The sequence below is a fragment of the Pleuronectes platessa genome, chromosome 18 (genome assembly GCF_947347685.1).
Source record: "Pleuronectes platessa chromosome 18, fPlePla1.1, whole genome shotgun sequence".
Taxonomy (NCBI): domain Eukaryota; kingdom Metazoa; phylum Chordata; class Actinopteri; order Pleuronectiformes; family Pleuronectidae; genus Pleuronectes; species Pleuronectes platessa.
The window spans coordinates 13398342-13419869 of NC_070643.1; the positions used below are offsets into that span (position 1 = coordinate 13398342).

At 44.3% G+C, this 21528-nt stretch overlaps 1 protein-coding gene across 1 annotated transcript in view; it reads left to right on the forward strand.

Moving 5' to 3' along the window:
- The window catches only part of LOC128462025 (potassium voltage-gated channel subfamily KQT member 4), a 42835-nt gene that overhangs the window by 12958 nt on the left and 8349 nt on the right, over window positions 1–21528 (forward strand). Inside the window, exons 2-11 of the mRNA XM_053447253.1 lie at window positions 12754–12844; window positions 13774–13900; window positions 14004–14179; window positions 15523–15648; window positions 16194–16304; window positions 16392–16487; window positions 16559–16647; window positions 17278–17403; window positions 19993–20222; window positions 20324–20423. Coding sequence (XP_053303228.1) covers window positions 12754–12844; window positions 13774–13900; window positions 14004–14179; window positions 15523–15648; window positions 16194–16304; window positions 16392–16487; window positions 16559–16647; window positions 17278–17403; window positions 19993–20222; window positions 20324–20423 — 1272 coding nt within the window. The remainder of the gene's footprint in view (window positions 1–12753; window positions 12845–13773; window positions 13901–14003; window positions 14180–15522; window positions 15649–16193; window positions 16305–16391; window positions 16488–16558; window positions 16648–17277; window positions 17404–19992; window positions 20223–20323; window positions 20424–21528) is intronic.

Genomic DNA, 21528 nt, shown 5'->3' on the forward strand with positions numbered 1-21528 from the left:
ACAGAAGGGCCAGGGTGGGACGGTGGGTCCAAAATGCAGTGTAAATATCGGGGAGGGCTAGAGGACTTTCCCATGCTGTTCAGTCATTAGCTCCACATAATCAGTCTGTTGTGATACTGATATCTTGAAAGCAGGTTTGTACAATCTCATGTGGGAGGCACTGATTTATGTTTGAGTATCCAGTCCTCTAACGTTAAGGAGGGAGCTCGGTAGTTTGACAGAAAATGTAAACTTGGTGAACACTCTTAATCCTGATTCATGTTTTTGTGAACCCGCAGTGGGGATGTGTGTCAGAGGGAGAAAAAAAAACAAACACTGTACATAAATGAGATATTTATGACCCCAGATTTACACAAACATAGTCCAAGACCGGGTGTTGAGAAGCACACTTCCTGTGCTGTACAGAGTCAGTGGACAAGGGTCAAGAGTTTCTACAGAGCGATAGAGCTGCGGAGTTGATTTGATAAAAAACTCTGCTCCACGTGTATTGTAAGCACATGCTGCAGTGTGCGAGGAGAAGTGCCCTTTATCCTACAAAAAAACAAAACATCCCGTGATGGCCGTGCTCTTTTCCCCACTCTCGTGGACAGTGATATTGTCTAAATATTCTGTATGGGTCAACATGTTTTGTCTGTGGTTGTATACGCTGCTCGGAAAGTGGTTGTGGAAACTGGCAGAGTCGCTGTGAGTGTGCGATGTTTGTGTTGAAGGTGTTTTTTTTTTTTTCAGGGCTTCACCGGAGGGTGATGCAAGTCTCTTTTCACAATGGCTCTGGACTCTGTCTCAAACATTACACATACCATAAAGAGACTCACGGTTACCCCAGGACACACAGCGACGGACACACACAAGATTTACTTTGACAGGGAGGGATGGTGGCGCTGACACTGACAGTAACGCAGGACAGCTCCTCCATGTGATGTGACCGGTTACCAGTGTTTGACTCCAATAACAGCAAAGATAACGTTAGCAGACAGATAGCGAGGCAGACTCACCACTCGTGCAGCTGCTGCATGCCTGTGCCGAACCAACCGAGGGCCCTTCATCCAAGAAGGGAAACCCACTCTCTGGGTCAAGGGGTCACTGCTGTGGCCAAAAACAGGCCTGTTAAGTAGTGCCACATTTTGTCTATATAAAACGTACCCTTCTTCAGTTCTACACATTTCAAAGTTAACACAATAATTACTACACTGTTAAGCCCTGGGGGACAAATTGCGACTCTTGAATATGGGCTCTACAAATATAATTTGATTGATTCATTTTTTAATAAATTTTTTCTGAACAAATCAAGGTGGATTTTGGACACATCTGTAGTGTAATGGGTCCTTTGTTGCATGTCTTTGATTTTATTTTCCACCCTGTCAGCTGCAACCATTTTTATCTGTCTTCCTGGAACAAATGAAACCTTATCAACTGTTCATACAGATGTCTTATTACTTTTAATCTTTGGACAAAGGAGAGGGTCAGACTTTTTAGGTATTGACCAAAAATTCTCCTGTCATATATTTGTCAGATATCAACGTGTAGTCATAAGCTCGTTCAGATGGGATGATTGACCATTTCCGCACTTTAAATGACCTCTGACCTTTGTATTAGTGATCTGACCTTAACACCACTGGGACCATTAGGTCCTCTGCTGACCACCATGGTTCTGTGTGACCCCGGCTCCCTTTCTCACACCCCTGTGCCTCTAACTCCTGGGCCAATCCTATTACCCCGAGTTCAAATGTTACAGTGACTTTCTTTTTGAGTTGTTTCTCAATCGCTGGTGCTGCTGCTGACCCCCCCCCCCCCCCGTAATCCATCACCGGAGATCCCCGCTGCCATGGTAACAAGATTAGACCTGTCACAGAGTAATGATGATTGGCCTGAAATCCAGTCGTGGCCCCCGTCAAGGAGGGGGGGGTAAAGGAGTGTAAGCTGTTTGTGTGTTGTGGGTCATGGAGTGTTTCACCACCAATAAACCTCTGAGAAGTCACATGATTGTGTCCCGACTTCTGCTGATATGTTACAAGTTTGAAAGTTTTTCTTCCTCATACTTTGATGATCTTTAGAACCTCCAGGGATTCTTCCCCAGCCGCCGGCCCTGTCGGTCCAAGCTGAGTGAAGGTTGAGCTTTCAATGGTTTAATATCAGTACTGTAGGCGCACTGGTTTACGAAGTGGCTGCACATACACCTACTAACTGGTTTGCAGACTCAGGGCCAATAGGCTCACTGCTGGGAACAATGCTACAGCTAAATGTCAGCGCCCTCTCAGCACTTTACCTGCACCCTGGTCACAGCTCTCGGCTCGGGGTAGTTACTCTCCACTGACAACGTGTCCATGGGCCGCAAAGAGCAGGAATCGGGGAAAGCCTCACAATGGTTTGTGTTGGGCTGTGTGTGTGTGTGTGTGTGTGTGGGGGGGGGGGGGTCAGTGTCTAATTATAAGCTCATCAGGGTCTTTATGATTGTCCCCGTTTTTTCCAGTTTAATGCACAGGCGATGTCAATATTGTGCATATAAATCACACATGGTCTCATTTTACCAGCCTCCTCTGCCGTAATGACACACACATTTTCTATAATTTATGTGAGCGATTTCACACTGAATTGACCTGATGTCATAAAAAACAGACACATCTGATATTCCCAGCAGGTCAGAGCTCCACCAGTCAACAAGAAATTGTCTTCAATTACGATGAATCCAGGTCAGGTTAGACGACACACACTCACCCTGTCTTTCCCACATCATGAATTCATCCTTTCCCTGCGGTCCTACTGTCATTTCTCTCCATTTACTGGTGAGACGCGTGACCACACATATTTCTTCAGTCTCTAACCTTCTGCATAGCATATTTTTAAGGGGACATGTCATATCGTCACAGAGTGAAAGATCATTTTTGCGGGTTGCACGTCAGCTATTCTGGCCACATTGTTTTGATACTTGTGGACTAATGCGTCCAAGACGACGGCTGTTACTTGTTTCAAGAGGAATCTTTAATGTGAAACAGTCCGGACCAGGGCTGCCACTGAACCCACCAAGGTCAAATGCACTGTGTTGTGTTTTCTCCCCTGTCCGTTTGTTGGTTGGGTTTTCAGACAAACATTCTGAAGAATGTCTGCACAAATGGGTTCAGACAATTTCCGGAGTTGGCCTTTCACATATGAAAAACCTAGCAGGAGATTCTCTAGTCAGACACGTTCACAACAACACAAAAATCTCCAGCGTGTTCAGGCGAAGGGTAGCACAGGATGCAAGACTCATTCAAATCTGCTGCAGAGATCCCATGTTGTTGTTGTTGAAGCTCTTGAGTCTCGTCTCTTTCCAGGTTGACGTGTTCGTCTGCACCGTCTACGTGTCGTCTTTTCTATCCAGAGAAATTTGCTTTCTTTATTGTTTTCAGTGACGTTTCAGTTTACGTTTACGTGTTTACATGTGTTTACATCTTCATTTCACAAGTGAAGAACTAATATCTAAGAGCGTGTGAAAGTTAGTGATTGAATTGAAGGGGGCTGTACACCTTGGCGGAGGAGTGCCATTCTTGCTCGTTGGGGGTTTTGTACATTTCAGTGACTTGACATAATTAACAGCTAATATAACTACTTTGCTCTAGTTAGACATTGCTCAGCGGAATCAGGCAAAACAATACTGCTTAGAGTCCTGGGGCTTAATGTTCCAAGGTCCAATGTTCTCCAAATGCATGCTGGGATGCTTGACCCTGATAAGTAGTTATAAATGTGGACTCTTAGATGGTGTTTTTGAACGTTCTTTTGCTGAGATGTAAACACAACACAACAATATGTAAAAACACAACACTGACATATTAGTAATGTAAAAGTAACACATTAAAGTCCAACATGGAATCTCCCTTTAACTCTGTTTATCAGAGCTTATCACTGGAAACACTGGAAAGGAGGCTGATAGGAGCAGGGAGGGAGACTCAGAACCAGGCGTTGTTGAGCTGAGGGTAACAGCAGTCGAGTGATAACTCTCTGTGGATCATTATGAGCTTCCTCCTGCACAAAAGAGTTATTTGATCCATTGTAAATACACAATTATTGATCACTGCAGCTTTGAGTCAGGCTTGTGATCTGGATTTGGATGCAGCCTTTTAGAAAGGTACACAATTATAAAGTACTTTCATTATAATCTTCATGGTCGTGGTGGTGTGGTGTCATGAGCTCAAATTTTGAATGAAAAAAAAGATCTCCTTGCACTGGAAAATATTTGTCACATGTTTTTTAGTCTCTAGAGTTCAGGAAATAAATTGTTAAGCTGGATAATTTACTCAGTGTAACCAAGAGTAGGATTATTTGTCAGGAGCGTTTGTGACTTGAGTGTTTTCTCTCCCTCTTGTGGTCTAATTACTCCAACATGATTGCATTTGGCATAACGCCCTGGAACTATAAACTGCTGGAGACAGCCTGATCCAAAGAATATGGTTATTGGAAATGTCACATGTTATTTAAAGATTTTCTTTTTCATAATTGTTATATGAGTGAGCTTCGATCTCTGGAAGAGGGTCACTGAAAAAGAAATCCTCAAAATCCTCACGTTTGATAGGGAGACTTCAGGAATCTGATTTTACAGCACTGCACGTGGAATCCATTCTGGGTGATACTCCAGTGGCCCAGTGTTCAGGGGTCAGGTTATCTCTGTTTTACCTTGACAGAGAGGGACCGAGCTTCAGTGGAAGAGAAAGGAAGCAGCTCTGTTTACCTGCTGTTTTATGCAACTGGAGGAAAAGTTTCAATGAATCAAAAGCTGGGAACAAAGGACCCAATTATGATGTGTTGTAACACACGGCTGAGTGAGTGCAGGCACCGCGTGTGTGTGAATGTGTGTGTGTGTGTGTGTGTGTGTGTGTGTGTGTGTGTGTGTGTGTGTGTGTGTGTGTGTGTGTGACATTCACCAGCTTGGAAAATGTATCAGTCAATTGTCACACTGTTTGAAATGCATCATTTGTGGACAGACAGTGTGTGCAGGGCAGTTGTTCTTTGGTGTGTGTGTGTGTGTGTGTGTGTGTGTGTGTGTGTGTTTATCTAGCTGCGTATGGATGTGTCATGGAGAGCTCTTTTGTGTGTAAAGAGTCTTTGTACCAATAAAGAAAATCAGTAATTTTTTGTGGAATTGTTCCGGCAGCACCGCTCGTGATGCAAAATGCCAAGGTTGCACCCTTGTGCGCTTTCGGACCAGGGCTCATTACACAACTGTGTTTTTCCCAGTTATGTAAATAATTGATCCGCTCACGTTATATTCCTGAACATTGTGGCATTCAGAGGAAAACAAACACATTCCCCTTGTTTTTACACAACACCCTCATGTCAGGTTTTCTCCTCTCCTCCCTCCATCCTCGCTCCCTTCCCTTTCTCTCTTCCGGGGCATTAGTCGAGCCTGTGAATCGCTCCGTCAGCCTCTTTCCTAGGAGAAAAAGCACTTTTCATCTCGTTTGTGTTGCTTGCTTGGTTCCTGCCTTGAAAAGTTTGCTATCCCAGAAGAAGGGGCGGGGGGGGGGGGGGGGGGGGGGGGGGCGGGACTGGGACTAACGGGACTGGCCTGTTTGAGCTGTGCTCTGCAGACTATACCTGCACACATTTTGTCTGCAGTCGCTATTTAAAGAGGGTGAAACCCTATTAATATCTTTCTACTGTTCCCACCTTCCTCCCCTCTTCCTCCTCTCGCTCCCTTCTCTTTCTCAGCTCACAACTCCCTCCCTCCTCCATCTCCTCCTATGCTACCTCACCTTTTCTCTCTCTTTTCTCCTCTCCAGATAGGGCGGAATAGGGGCTGTGAGCTTGGTTTAGTGTGTGTGTGTGTGTGTGTGTTTTTGTGTTTGTGTGTGTGAGTGTGTGTGTGTATGTGTGTGTTGTGGTTACACTCCTGTGCTACATTTCCAAGGTGACATTTGCCATCACTTCACATGCATGTCTGTCGGACTCTGCTATAAATAAATCTCTGATTGTTCTTCTTTGTGCATTTGTTTAAGCGGGTCCATGTGTTTACCTGTGTGTGTGTCCTTGGGGGAAGGTGTCACTGCGAGTGTGTGTTCAATTATCGGACTGTGCGTGCGTTCTCCTATTATTTGCGTATTTGTGCACGGATTGTGGGTCAATGACTGAAAGCCGTTGTCAGAGCCTCATTGATCAGGGCTGGCGCCGCAAACACACATGCACTTACATAGTACAGGTACAGTTTGCGTGACATGACCCAAGAGTCCTTCAAGGTAATGTCCCACATCATCCCTCACCTTCCCTGTTGCAGCAATTGTTTTCCGAACGGGTCTTTCTTTCTCTTTAAGTCGTCGTCCATCAGTCTTCACATCTTTCTACGTCAGTTTCCTGTGTTTCTCTTCATCTCCCCTCTCAGTCTTCTTCATCGCCGTCTCCTCTTCCCTCCGCCTCCTCTGTTGTGTGTAACTGATAGCTGCTTTATCATCCGCTGATGATTGAATCAAAGGTGCATTCTCCGGCACTCTGCTCCTCTGCCAGACACGCTGCTGGAGTGCTAACCCCATACAAATGCTGTGTAATGCAGCAATACACAATGTCATATATGTTTGTTAGCACTGGTAATAGCTATTTATCTCACTACAGTATTTTCACAGGCCGGTCAAAGTAATGTGAGACCTCCCTGTTAACTTATGTATGTTTACAGGAAAACAGCTGTAAAAGCATCAGTCCAGGCCTCCTCCATTATTAGAAGTGGTTGCCCCGGGAGCTGCTGTGCATTTGTTTGTTGTCCGCCCCCCCCAGCTGCCCTCTGGAGCTTTACATGCCTTCAGCCAAAGAATATGCACTTGATATACACAGAGGCAGATGGTGTGTAATCTGTACATACGATACCACAGTGTAGAGTGTATGTATGTATACGATTAAATAAGAGTAAAGATGCAAAACATGGGTTCAGCTACACTTTACTCGGCGCCTTGTTAAGCCCTAAGAGACAAATTGTGATTTGTGAAAATGGGCTTTACGATCGAATTTGATTGATTCTTTCTTTCTCACTTTGAACGTGCATTTTTCTTGATCGTCTCGTGTCCCTGAGACAAATTACACTTGGTCCACTTTTGGAGGAAAGTCAGACATTCTGCACATAGAGCCGAACAGGCATTATTCTTTCTAAAATAAAGTTCCGGAGCAATTACCAAAGCAGACAGCCTCCCAGTGACTCTCTTGAGTGCCTGGCTCTCATTATATCACAACAGCCTTTTTGATTCACACCTGGTGTATCTATACTTTAACATGGCCATTTGTTATATGTCTCTTTATCCTCCTTTCCTCCTCAGCACGATTAGAGGAGATATTGGGAAGTTTCATTTTACAAGAAGGTATTTTTCCTTCTAATAGTCACTGTATCTCCTCAGTAATGTTTTGATAGATATATTTTGGAGGCAAAGTACTAAAAGCACTCAACTCTATGTTCTCCTGAGACCAACATGGCTGATTTGCTGGATTTTGACTGATGCTTTGCTGCTAATTGACATTTCCCTGAACAGAATGGAGGTGCATTGAGGAGGATGGTGGAGAAAGTGTGCCCTCAGCAGAAATCTGACTCCTACTTTTTCTACTCCTAGAAAAAGTAAAGGGGGAACCTCTGCTGTTAAAATCAATTCTGAACAAACATTAGTCAAATCCTGTGCAGCAGCTATACAACTGGTGCTGATGGGATCAACCTATTTCAGTTCATCCCAAGTGGACAATATGAATATCTGTTCCAAATCTCTAGAAATCCATTCAAACGCTGTTGAGTTATTTCAGTCAGTGGTGGACTGACCTGGTCGGTGAATTTGGAAAGTGACGAGAGATACTCTTTTGATTTTGGTGTCTAAGAGCCTTATCCTTGAAGCACTAAAACCACAATGTGCCAATAGACTGAATATAAAGATGAAAAACGGGTCTCCACTTCCTCCCACTGTCCTGAAGTAAAGCTCAAACATCCGGGGAATGAACACTACCATCTTGCACATCTGTAGCCAGAGTCTGTGCGGTAGAATGGAGCAGAGGTAGCAATCGACCAATCATGAGCCAGTGTCAGCTCAATCCTGATGTTTTCTACTCTTCTTATAACGTTAAATAACTAATTAAAACTAAACTTGCACACTTGAACAAAACATCAGAATGACCTAAAATGAATTACACCATCTTTGAGAAAGAGTTTTGTTTGGTCCGTGTCTCATCCACTAACATGGAAGAGACAGGACTTATGAACTACACTGCAGCCGGCTGGCAGGCAAACAAGACGATGGAACACAAAGTGTTGGTAAAAAACACAAAGTCTTAACTCTAAGGCTTCAAGGTCAGACAGGAGCAAGCATAAATCCTTAATCCAGTAGTGATGTCAACATTCATGCATAAGGAGGCAACACTAGGAAGAGCGTGAGAGAGCATCTGAACCCATCAACACCTTGTGGTTTTTTTAAAGAGATAACGGCAGCTGCCAGCTAAGAGACCAAAAAGTGTTGCGCTTCATCTCAACTGAACAGCTAACGGTATGAAAGGCTCATTAAAACCTTCTTGTCGTGTCCAACTGCAGATCTGTAAAAAAAATCCTTTGGAGACCAGACCGTCTCATTTCAGTTTGGCCTTTACGAAACCATGTCCTCCACGATACCCCCTGAATCGGGACACAGAAAACAATGGCAATCACATATTGTTTTCAGTTAAGTGGAAGAAAGAAAGAAGGATTTTCAAAGAACACAAGAGAAAACAATAAACACTTAGATTAAGTAGCTGAAGAACAGTCCACAGTCTCTACTACTTTAGTGTATTATGGTGCTTTCGCATTTTTTAGGCAATATCTCCAGATTTTGATTTTGACATTGGCGGATATGCACCTGAGGCTGTGGCGGAATGTTAGTGTTATTATTTTCTCCCTGGCCACGTTTACAAAATCCCTAACTTACTTCTCGTGGAGGCCGCCTGATTGGATGTAAGCCAGCCAATCAGAATCGCTTCCTACCTTGTGATTGGCTGGTTTTGTGGTACATTTGTATGACCCTAACCCTCACTGTGACTCGTGGTTTGAATGAGATGAGGTTTTTAAGGGTTTGTTACATGCCCCCCCCCCCCCCCCCAAAAATAAATAAGACAATACATTGTGTGGCTGCACGTGATGAGCGGTGTTGGCGGTAACTCACTGCAGTCTTTCTGGAGTTACCGTATGTAAGGGATAGTGTTGTTTCCGGGTAAATGAAGAGTTGCTTTCATGGCGTCTGCATTTTGTTGAAGCCGAGCAGTCGATGCAGCTTTCTGTGCTCCAACTCGTTTCCTGTCGTAAAGCGCAAGTCAGTGAGAGAAACCACCTGAGACGCCGAACCAGCTTATCTCCCTCCTTATGGATATACACACAGTGCTTTGAGTTAATTGAGGGGAAAAAGACGGACGGATTAGTCAGCACATTGCTCTGCTGATGAACGGCCAAAAAACATTGTTTGTGGAAAGTCCTCATCAGTGTGTTTTTCAAACTAACTCAAGCCACAAACTCTCTCCTGTGCACACGCCACCAGGCTGAGAAATGTACTGAGTAACTTGGGGATGACTGTTAATTCACTCTCGGTGTCCGGTGTCTTTTGAGCTGTCCTTGCTCTACGTTTGTCTTTGTAGTGTCTCATCTTCTGGAAACTGTGGCCCGGGCACGGAGACAGAAAAACAGCTGCTCATTCACTCTCTGCCCAAAACAACAGTTTTTTCACCCCAGTTTAAGATGGAGAACAGAGACAAACAGATCCCAGACTTTTCAGATCCACCATATTCTTTACAGTGCTTCAATCTAACTGGTGCAGAACATTTGCTGGTTCTTCAGTGAGCCAATGGCTCGCAGGACGAAGCACACACAACCCTGTATCCTTCCTTCCTGTCCTCGATCATTTCTGGTGTAAAGCTGATGCAAGACATCATATACTATCTCATTGATTAGACTCTTTAGCCTGTGAGGACGTGGGTCTTTCTCAATATTAGGAATCGAATGTGTTAATTAATGTGTGTGTGTGTGTGTGTGTTGCATATTTCTTTGCCTTGGCTCTGTTCCGTATCAGTGTCTCAGAACAGCAGCTGTCCACCGCTGCTTCCTTATCTGACTCAAAAACGCGTACGTACGTCTAAGCAGCTTTTTAATGCGAGCGCTTAAAATGCATTTCATTTCACAAACATTAGGCAGGGTCGACTTGCTGATAGCATTACTAATCGTGCAGAAAGGGAACCATTGTGTGAGGCCACAACAATTGGTTTACCCGTCCGGCAAGCGCTCTCTAACTTTGGGCTCTGACATGTGGACCAGCTGGACCATGCAGCAGCTGCCACCTGGCTAATTCTGTCCCACTGTTCTGGATTCACATGGCACTGGGAACACGCTGCGATGCTGCTGCCGTATGTTTGTGTGCAAATCATGTCGGCCTCTGTCCCTCAGCTCAAATTTTACATTATTTACGTTAATTCTCTGGTCAAAGATATGAGATAATGTGCATTGTGTTCTTTTAAAGGTGTCATACATGAGGGGTTTGGTAGATTAGATCAGCAAACACCTATAGTTGTTGTTTTCCAGTGTCCATTAGGCTTCTGACTGTGATGACTTTAGATTTAGTTAACTAAAGCATATGGATGTAGCTTATAATAGTCAATGTACAATAAGTGTCATATTCTCATGTGCTCAATACAGCGCATACGATCCCTATTTCATTATGAAACCACATTCAAACTCCCGAAATCCAGATTTTATTTGGATCTGCACCAAATTCCACAGACTCATTAATACCAGTCCCATAAACATGTCAGATTTCTTTCTTCAATCGAATGAAAACAAACTATTAGAGCTGCGTCAGTGCTGCATCACTTTATTAGGTTGTAGAATTGAATGTAGCAGGTCGTGTACAGCTTTGGTGCTTTATAGTTTTTTACCAATTGTTTTTCTTAATTCTCTTAATGTGCTATTTAGAGAAAGATCAAGTAAAATCGTCATGTTTTCCTTTTTATTCTCTATTCCCCGGACTCTGAACTTCACTGTCCACATGAGACATCGGCTCAGGTTCATCCTACAAATAATAAATCTTACAAAAGTAAATGTGATGAAAGACACGAAACGCTAACAAAACAAATTGTGAAAGAAAAATTACTGAATAATGTGGTTGATAAAAAGATCAAGACATAAGGAAAACAAGAAATTCTTACTAGTGGTTATGTGTTCTGCTGTCTCATAAAACTGAAGCTCCTATTAACCCCCTCTGTCGACAGATCCACCGAAACAACATCTAACAATAACTTTTTCCACTGGTGAAGAGGGACAGAGTGCGGTGGCTACTACACAAGTGCGAACATTATTCTTTTCAGCGCCTCACCATTCCTGACGTGAATGTTTTCACTGTGAGGTTAATACATCATCCTCTGCTGAGAGCCTTTCGAACAGCGGGGAATATTTGTTGATGAACACTTTCAGTAACCTGTGGAGAAACGCACGTCAGTCATATACTGGATATGTGTGTGATAGCTGTGTGTGACCGCTACGCTATGAACTAGATTTGCATGAGGTAATAGTTTTGGCAGTTTAAAGAGATCTTAGGCAGAGCCTTTTTTTTCAAGTGCAATGCTCAACAGAAAACGTGAATTATGTTCTCGTCCCTCTCGTCTTGAACCGGATTTAATGATGGAGATCGGGCAGAGGAGACTCGTCACTTCTCCAATTTCGTTGAAGAGATGAATTGTTTATAAAACACGAGGGCACCTCGAACGTGAGACACAATTTCCCAGAATTTATGTTGTGTTTTATTCTCTGCACTGAAGTGGCCATTACTTCTGAGGTGCAGTCATTTCTCTCCCAGGAGAGATTCACCGTCCCCTTCTTTCAGTGACGGCAGCTTGCTCATACCAGTCCTCTTACAAGAAAGGTACACATGTGGATCCTAACATGCTACTTAGTTTCTCTATAATCTTTAATTTTTAACAGCCCCAGTTTTCAGGCTCATTTTTTTTTGGCTGAAGCTCACAAATAAACTTTTATTTTTTTTGTGAGTTTATGTAATATCCTGAAACAGCTGTAACCTTTAACTGAATCACATCCTGTATTTAGGATTGATTTTAATCCCACATGAAGTTTTTACGTCCCTCACAATAAAGGGAAATGGCCTACGGTGCGAAGCGGAGCCTCAATGATGTGTTTAATTGTTTCTGGAGAACAATGGAACAACATGAAACGGTGAAACAAGCTGACTCTTGGTTTTGGTCGTTTCAGCTGTTATGAATGATGAAAACAGAAGGAAATAATGATGATTAACACTTTCACTGAAAACAGGAAAGTAATCAATAAATGTTACCATCAAATCAGAGGATATTTGGGTTTTCTTACCTCACAAGATTCAGCGGACATAAAGCCAAGGACATCAATGCTGCTGTTTGAAGTCGATATTGACCTCTTTTAACTTGAAATACTTGAAAATAACATGCGTATAAAAGTAAAACGTGTCTGAGATACTTCATTAAGCTATAAACACCTCTAAAGCTGGTTCCATTGTTCTGGTTCTTATGCCAATGACCAAATATGATGACATTAGTCAGCAGGCTCTGTTTTTGTTCTGTTATGGATCAGCTAATCTTTTCCTGCTTATTTGCAATTTAGTTTTTCTCTATTGGTTAATCACACAGAAAGTGAACAAAGCTGATTTTAATTAGTTGTGTGATTCTTCTCTTAAGGGATTAATGTGATGCAGAGTGTTCTTATTTCAAATGTGTGTATTTATAAAAAAGTGTTAACTGATTTTGTGTGTGTGTGTGTGTGTGTTTCAGCTTTCTGCTGGTCTTCAGCTGCCTGGTGTTGTCTGTGTTCTCCACCATCCCGGACCATCAGAAGTTCGCCAACCAAGGCCTCTTCATCCTGGTCAGACCCCCCCCCCCCCCCCCATATCTCTCACACACAAACACACAAACACACACAAACACACACATACACGTCATATCACTTCCTGCAGCGTATCCGCTGAGTGCGTGTTGTTTTGTTTGGAGGCACAAACAGCCACGCAAGCAGGGTGGGAGGATTCAGGTGTTGTTGACCGTGCAGGAAATCACAGATATGATCCACTAACCTTAAAAGCCATCCCATAATCTCTCCCCTTCCTGTGTGCTCGAGCTGCTTTCGGTTAATGGACGCCCGCTTTCTCCTTCCGTAACCCGGCTCCTCGCCTCCCGGCCCCCTGCTCCCCTCTCCGTCTTCCCACCTTGCTCATCTTGACGTGTTATTTATTGGTTTGATTGACTTTCACATTCCCGCTGTTCTCCCTTTCAATCAATCCCCCAGCCATTAGCAGGCAATCAGCCATTAGTGGACTTTACTTACATGACCATTCGCTCTAATGACATTCAGTGCACCTCAAACTGCCTGCACGGTGCAAAAACCTGAAGGTAATAAAGACACAGACATGAAGACACACCAGTGTGTTAATGGTATTTGACGGTTATGGAATAATCTTTATTAATTCTTTTATCTTTTAATTTAGAATGTAAATATTGCCTATGCTCTTGTGACATTTTTAGCTTTTATTTTAACAACCTGGTCAATGGAAAATATTTTAGGACAACTTTTCATAGATCTTGAGGCATGTCGTCTATGAAAAGAATATACATCACATTCTCCCAGAGAGGAATTATTGGTGGTTTTCCAGATGGGTGGTATGTTCACACCCCAGGATGAACAACTCTACTTATGCTCAGTTGTCGCTGACCTTTCTGTGTCTGTCTTTCTGTGTGTGTGTGTGTGTGTGTGTGTGTGTGTGTGTGTGTGTGTGTGTGTGTGTGTGTGTGTGTGTGTAGGAGTTTGTGATGATTGTAGTGTTTGGGTTGGAGTACTTCATCAGGGTCTGGGCCGCTGGCTGCTGCTGCCGATACCGTGGCTGGCAGGGACGGCTGAGATTTGCCAGAAAGCCCTTCTGTGTCATAGGTTAGTGTGTGTGCGCATGTGTGTGTGTGTGTGAACAAATTATGAAATCTCCTCATCCTCATCTCCTCCTTTTGTCTCTGTGGACTGATTTCCCTCCCTGCAGACTTCATAGTGTTCGTGGCCTCGTTGGCAGTGATCGCTGCCGGCACGCAGGGCAACATCTTCGCCACCTCAGCCCTGCGGAGCATGCGCTTCCTGCAGATCTTGCGTATGGTGCGTATGGACCGGAGGGGAGGCACCTGGAAACTGCTGGGCTCAGTGGTTTACGCCCACAGCAAGGTAGGAACTCCCAATAGCTACATATGCTCTGCCACAAAACGGACTTTCTATAGTTTTTATCTGAGAATCTTTTACATTTGAGAGTTAGGGTTAGGGTTAGACATTGACAAATAAAGGTATTCTAATGCAAGGTGGTATTACAGCGCATTACAGATTATTATGAGGGCAGGAAGGAGGCTGAGGGCTGCTGTTAAAAGGCTGGTTACTAATGGAACAAATAACTTATTGACTTTCAATGAAGATGAGCAGCTGTTAAAAATATTCATTGTTCTAAAGCTCTGAAGATTACTTTGACTGCTGCGGCCCTGGGAGCTCCATGCACTGCAACTGTAGAATACACATGCAAGCTAGAATTGCACTTATCAGAGCCCGTACCTCCGCCAAGGCCCAACGGTCCCCTCATGAAATCACATTTAAATTCACTAGATCCAGTGATACAAGCTTCCTGGATCTGCCTCGGGATCCGGATCCGCACCCAAAATGTTCCGCACCCAAAATGGTTCTTTCTTGGATCATTGTCCACCACTTTCCAAGATTTCCTTGAATTCCATTGAGTCGTTTTTGCGTAGACAACTCAACCAAATACAGGAACACGCTGCAAGTGACAAAGATGACACTGGCTGGGTTGTGATGACCAGTCTGGATTGAACTCTGCACTTACCTGCACCTCATCACCAATCACTCACCCAGTATATATACACTTGCTCACACACACACACACACACACACACACACACACAAGTCCCATGGCTGCCTTCCCATGTATGACCCTTGCCTCCATTAAAACTGAGATTGTTCATTTAAACTTTGTTTAGCCTGATTCTTCCAAGTCTCTGTTCTGGTTGCAGTCGTCTGTGTTGCTCACATTTCACACATTCAAATTCAGTAACTTAAAGTCCCAAACTGAACAACCAACAGGCCCTTGCCAGTTTTCTTCCTCTGGGAAACATTGTCTCCTTTGCTACTTGTGTTTACTTTGTGTGTTTTGTCTATTTGCCGTATTTTCTGTGAGTGTGTTGAGCCCTCAGAGCCACAATAGGCCGCTCATCTTTGGCAGTCAGGTGTTTGTGTTTGTGCTGACGGCTGTTGGCTGCGGATCACAGTTCGAAGGTGGCGATGATGAATTGATGCATCAGCTGTCCGAGGCAGAACCATACAGCCAAGTCAAAGTGGAGGCCAAATGTGGTGATGATGTTGGGAATTCGACCATTAACAATAATAGCGGTCCGGTAATGACGGAAGGGATTGTGATGGTGGAGATGCTGCTGACAGTTGTGATTGATTCTCTCTCTCTCTCTCTCTCTCTCTCTCTCTCTCTCTCTCTCTCTCTCTCTCTCTCTCAGGAGTTGATAACAGCCTGGTACATTGGTTTCCTGGTCCTCATCTTCGCCTCCTTCCTCGTTTACCTGGCAGAGAAGGACGTCAACTCAGATTTCAACACCTATGCAGACTCCCTCTGGTGGGGGACTGTGAGTACTGCATAGTGCACACACAGACACACACCAGTATCTCCCTGACTTCAGAGGAAATTACAGTGAGTTCCTTTACCTTGCAGTAATATCCTGCAGACTTACTCTAACCATAACCATACCTGCACTCGGCCGACCCTGAAGGGGTGTGGTTAGAGGTGAGGGAAGGATGAAAGAGAAGATGAAGGAATGAGGGAAGGATTGAGGAGGATAATGGGATGCGGGAAGGATGGAGGAGAGGACAGAGGGATGAGGAAAGGATGTAAGAGAGGATGTAGGCGTGAGGGAAGGTGGGAAGAGAGGATGGGATGAAGGAGTGAGGATCTGGGTAAGGATGAGCAGAGGGGAGGGATGATGTAGATGGTTATTAAAGTTCGGTTCGCGTCCCATCCATTAACACGGAGGAGGCAGGATTTACGACTTATACTACAGCCAGCCACCAGGTGGCCGGTAGCAGCCATGTCGTCCATATTTACACACAGTCTATGTTTTTTTACCCATCATATTGTGTTTGCGTGTGTGTGTGTTTGTTCCTTCGCTCCCAGATTACTCTCACTACTATAGGTTATGGTGATAAGACCCCTCGTACGTGGCAGGGACGGCTCCTGGCTGCAGGCTTTGCTCTCCTAGGAGTCTCCTTCTTTGCCCTGCCGGCTGTAAGTCTCCTGACAGCTGCTGCCAGTGACTCCTGTCTGCTCGGACAGAGTGGCACCCCTGACTTAAATTTGACCTCTGACCCTCAGGGAATTCTGGGGTCAGGCTTTGCCCTGAAGGTTCAGGAGCAGCACAGGCAGAAGCACTTTGAGAAGAGGAGGATGCCTGCTGCCAACCTGATACAGGTACATGACGGCTCCTTCAATCTTTACGTTTGCCAGGCAGGTTGTTGACTTTCACTTTGTGATTTGTTCAGGCTGCGTGGCGTCTCTACTCCACCGATGCCAAACACTCCTATCTCACAGCAACATGGTACTTCTATGACAGCATGTTGCCTTCGTTCAGGTAGGCGCTCCCATCTGTTTACATGTTCCCCACTGACTGGATTCAAACATCAGGAATCTGTATGTTTCCTTTGGTGTGATAAATATTTGTTACAGATTTTTAGAGCTGCGTCAAAAAACTGTGAAACGTGTTTATTTAGCTCCTGCTCGTACATTCTCATCATTATGAAGAAAACACAGATCACACCTGCTGCTGTTTAACCTTTTTCAGTTTAGAGCAGTGGTGGATTTAATTTCTCTTTTACATTTTGTATTTATTATTATTATCCCTTTGAAATACGTCTGCCACCTTTTATTTCAATACATTACTTTTGTTTCGACACAGTGGTTTCTTATATTTTTCCATTTTTTGTATTAATTTGACTAATTTATTATCTTAAAAGGAGGGGAACATGAGAAAACACTGAGACATGCACCTGTTTTATATTCACATCAAGTTACAATGTTCACCTTTCAATACCTTTAAATTTCAAGTTCTTACATATTTGATTCCTCTCAATTATCCCTCTTCTTTTGAGTGTTTGGAATGTTGATTTGCTTTTTTGTGAGGTTTCCATCATTTGTTATTTTTTGTTCATTTGTCATGTTTTTTTTTGTTTTTTTCGTTTACTTGTGCACGTGGGGGTGTCAGAGAACTGACTCTTCTGTTCAGTCACCTCCAGCGACAGCGTAGCACCAAGAAGGTTCTCCACAACTCCTACCACACGCTGCTGTCTGGGCTGCGGCCCTACAGCTCCCCCTACCTGTCGGGGGACAGGTACGCACACCGCCACCACTCACAGCCTCACGGTACATTCAGACGGCCGGGCAGCTGCCCATCTCATGCTCACACACAGCAGGTGCATACAGACGAACACATCCAACACGTGCACACACACAGAAAGAACAAGGCTGACTGCTGACGGAGCTTCCCGCATGGACGTGTTGTGCGTTTAACAAAATGTCACTAATATCTAACCTGAGACCACTGTGTTACAGGACACCCCCCCCCCCCCCCGCTTCTCTGCCTCTTTGTCTGCGTAGCTCGTACCCTCACTCATTCTCCACCACCTTCCACCGTTCTCTCACCGATTTCCTCTTCCTGTCTTCCTCTCTCTTTCCCTTTGTCTCCATTGTGTCTTTTTCTATGCCATCCATCCTCCATCCTTCATCCGTTCTCAGGAAGGCAGAAGCTCCATGCAGGTTTGTTCTTCATGAGCTGTGCTTGCTGATTTGAGGATATTTCGTAATAAGGATGAATACGTTTGCGATGATTCATAACTTTGTTAGCGTAAAACCTTTAACAAGCAAAAGGACAGCTGATCATCATATTAGTATGATATCGGACCTGTGCATGCAGTGGACGAGAGGTTGTATGGTGCATACGTTTTGCAGGTCGAACTGTCCTTGATTTGAGGAGCTGCTCTCACACCATGATGTTTAATCAGCTGTCTTGATGATTATACTCGGGTAGATCATCCCCCATTACTGTTGCATGATCCCTCCCCACCTCCCCGGAACTCAGAGTGTCTTCATAATCCAAAGAAATGCTGTTTGGATTATTGAGATCTTCCACCTCGTCAATCTCTTCCTCTGGTTTTACATCCGCTGCCTTTAATCCACACCGGCTCAACGCGTGCCCCCAGGGTTGTGCCCCAACTTCTCGTCCTCCTTCACTTCCCCCCCCCCCCCCCCCCCCCCCCCCCCCCACCTCTCTCTTCCCCTCACCCTCTCTCCCTCTGCCTTGTCTCCCCAGTCAACTTCTTTCTAAAAAGCGGGGTCTCTTCCGGATTCACGCTGGCCGCAAGCAGAGGTATCCATGGCAACGGGCCTGTGCACGGGGCACGCTAAAATGTCACAGATCAATAACAGCACTCCCCCTCCTCTCTATGACACGGACATCCCACTCACTTTGCCTGAAACACTCCAAACATCTGTGGGCCTATGCAGTGGCTCGCTCAAAGCTCTTGTTCAAAAGTTTCAGTAAGATGAATTGGCTCAGTTCAGATAGCTCGGTGTAGCAGATGCACTGGAGTACCTACTGTCATATATAGGCTCCACACTCTGGTCCACATATGATTGAGTGAATCCTTCCCTGCTCAGGAGACATGCTGTGTGGATTTTGGGTTGAAGGTCATGATAAACCATGTGTTGACAAACATGATACATGTCCTCGATGGTTTATTACTTTAACAATTTAGATGCACGTCTTCTCCTTTCATTGAACATCTCGGATGAAACGAGAGAGCTAAATATTTGATTAAAAATGACCAAAGACCTTTTAAGAAATAGAAATACTTAGCATGATGTTCTATTTTGTATTAGTTGCCTTTCGGGCAATTCAATGTGTTTGCGCTTTAAAAGGTTTCAAAGTGCAAAATTGCATCTGTTCGCATGCAGTACTCCTCCAATGATTTGGAACGATTTTGTAAGGTTATTTCCATGAATGCATCCAAATCATTTACTTGCTTTCCCAACAGCATGCGGAGGTCTGTCACTCCATCTTTCCCATTTCCTCCATTCAACCCGAAGCATTTCAGCATGCTCGTACGAAGTCCTGTTTTCACTTACCTCCCTGTAACTATTTAAATTTTAATTTAAATGGCCTGCTGCAACACACGCACAACAAAGAGTATATCATCGTAAACATGTAGGAGTGAACGGCTGAGCTGGAATTGCTCTGTGGTGCATGACGTTTGCGTTTCTTCTGGATCTTTGACAGTGTGTAACATGTGAGTGGCTGCAGAGAAGGGAGCATGCTATAACAGCAGCGTTAGGAGTGTTTTGAGGGACTGGTGCACTTTCTCCTGTCGGCCCGCCATGGCTTGTATAGAGTGTCGATAAGGCACCTTTTGTGCGGCTGCACTTTGATGGGATTAAGGAGGTGAATCTTGGTCCGACGGAGCGTCATCCCAGCAGAGCTGCAAGTCTTGAATCAGGTTTCAGTCTGATTTTGCTGAATCAGGTGCTGTGAAAAGCACATTCAATAAGCAAATACTCAGGGCAGAATCAGTTTTTAGCTATTTTAAGTTGCGCCTCAGGACTCTCTGCCTCGATGATAAATCCACCAGTCTGCCCTCCAGGGAGACGTAATGTAAATGTCTGTCTTCCTGTTTTATCTGTTTGCTGATGAGGAATGTCGCAAAAGATCTGAGGCCATTTTTGGGTGTTACATCACTTTACTAACAATCTCTTTTCTAACAAGCTCAGGCTGTACTTCTGCTGCCTCCATAAAGCCCCAGGATAACACAGTTTAGCTTTCCATGAAGGTCAAAGGCATGGGCATTGAGAAAATCTTGGTGGCTGTCATGATCCGAAAAACGATAGTCTGCTCACGGACGTTTGACTGTTTTATTTTCACTGTCAGCAGTAAAATGGGCTTCCGGGATCGTATGAGAATGAACAATTCTCGGTTGTCCACAAATAGTCGGAACAAGGCGTCTCCGCTGCCCCCGGGCTCCGGGGTGCATCGCTCCCCAAGCCAGGAGAACGTGCCCGAGGCCACCAGTCCGGGGAAGGTGCAGAAGAGCTGGAGCTTTAATGATCGCACACGCTTCCGCACCTCACTTCGCCTCAAACCACGACCTCCTGCTGACGGTGGGCAACACACAAACACACACACACACATCAAGCCTTTTTTATTAACAATCACAGGCACGTCTGCTGGATAATAGTGTCTTTGAATGTCCTTGTTCCAGTGGAGGGGGTCGGGGAGGACAGCGTGGAAGACAAACCGTATTGTGACGTTGCAATGGAGGAGGTCATCCCGGCCGTGAAGACGCTTATACGAGCTCTCAGGTGAGTCCAGCCGCCAACCGCACATTAGTCACCAGTAGTGGAACGATTTAAACTGTACACAAGAGAAACAGAAGTAGTACAGTAGAAATACTGTACACATATAGAGATAATTTTATAAACCTTTGATGGTCCCATCCAGTAACAAAAATAATGATTGTGTATCTTTGGTCTTTTGCACTGACGACAAAATTGTGTCTGTTCCAAAATCCTGAATTGATTAATACCTAGGGAAACAAATTTTTCGGTTCCAGCTGATCTTAGTCCGCTCATTCAGTGACAATATAACAAAGCTGTAATAGCATGTATTTAAAAAAACTGAACATTAAAATAATTTAACAATGTAATGTTTTATAAACACTTTATTAAATATTAAGTTTATAAATGCTAATTAGGAGGGTTGGAGATTGACAACAAAAAAATGCACCATTGCATTAAAGTACACGTCGGGTTAGTATTAGCGTATTTCTAAGTTATTATAAAAATCATTGACATCAAATGCGGAGATGGAATTTTCCGGTGTCTGGAAAAGTCTGGCTCTGAAAAAGAGAAACTGTATTCAGATGTAAAGAAACCCTTAACTCTTTTTGTGAGCTCCACACATCACGACCTCCCTGGGTTAACGGACTGCTGGTCAATGATGGATTAAGGTCACTTTGGTCACACAAACAACCCCCGTGCGTGCGTTTTCAGATCATGCTATTAATGGGCAAACATACCGCCCCTCCATTAAGGTGCTGGTGTGTGCAGATTCAGCTGACAGAGTAGAAATGTACACTTAGGAGAGGTAACTGAGCCCTGCTGCAGGAAGCGCTGCTCCCCTCCTGCGACCTTGTCACTCAGCAAGCCGAGCTCCTTCAGGCAGGTCATGTGTAGGGAGGCGTGATAGGTTGGCCTTTTAGGGAGCACACGCACAAACAGAAATATCAAACAGATGGAGGGTAGCAGGACAGTCGGTCTGTGTGGAGAGTGGAGACATGTGATATTGTACAGTTTGGATAAGGACAACTCTAATAATGGACTGAGAGCATTGATGTTAATTGCTTTCACTGTGTAATCTCCTCGTGTTGTTCATCGACTGTGAGCTTGAATGTACCTATAGTACAGT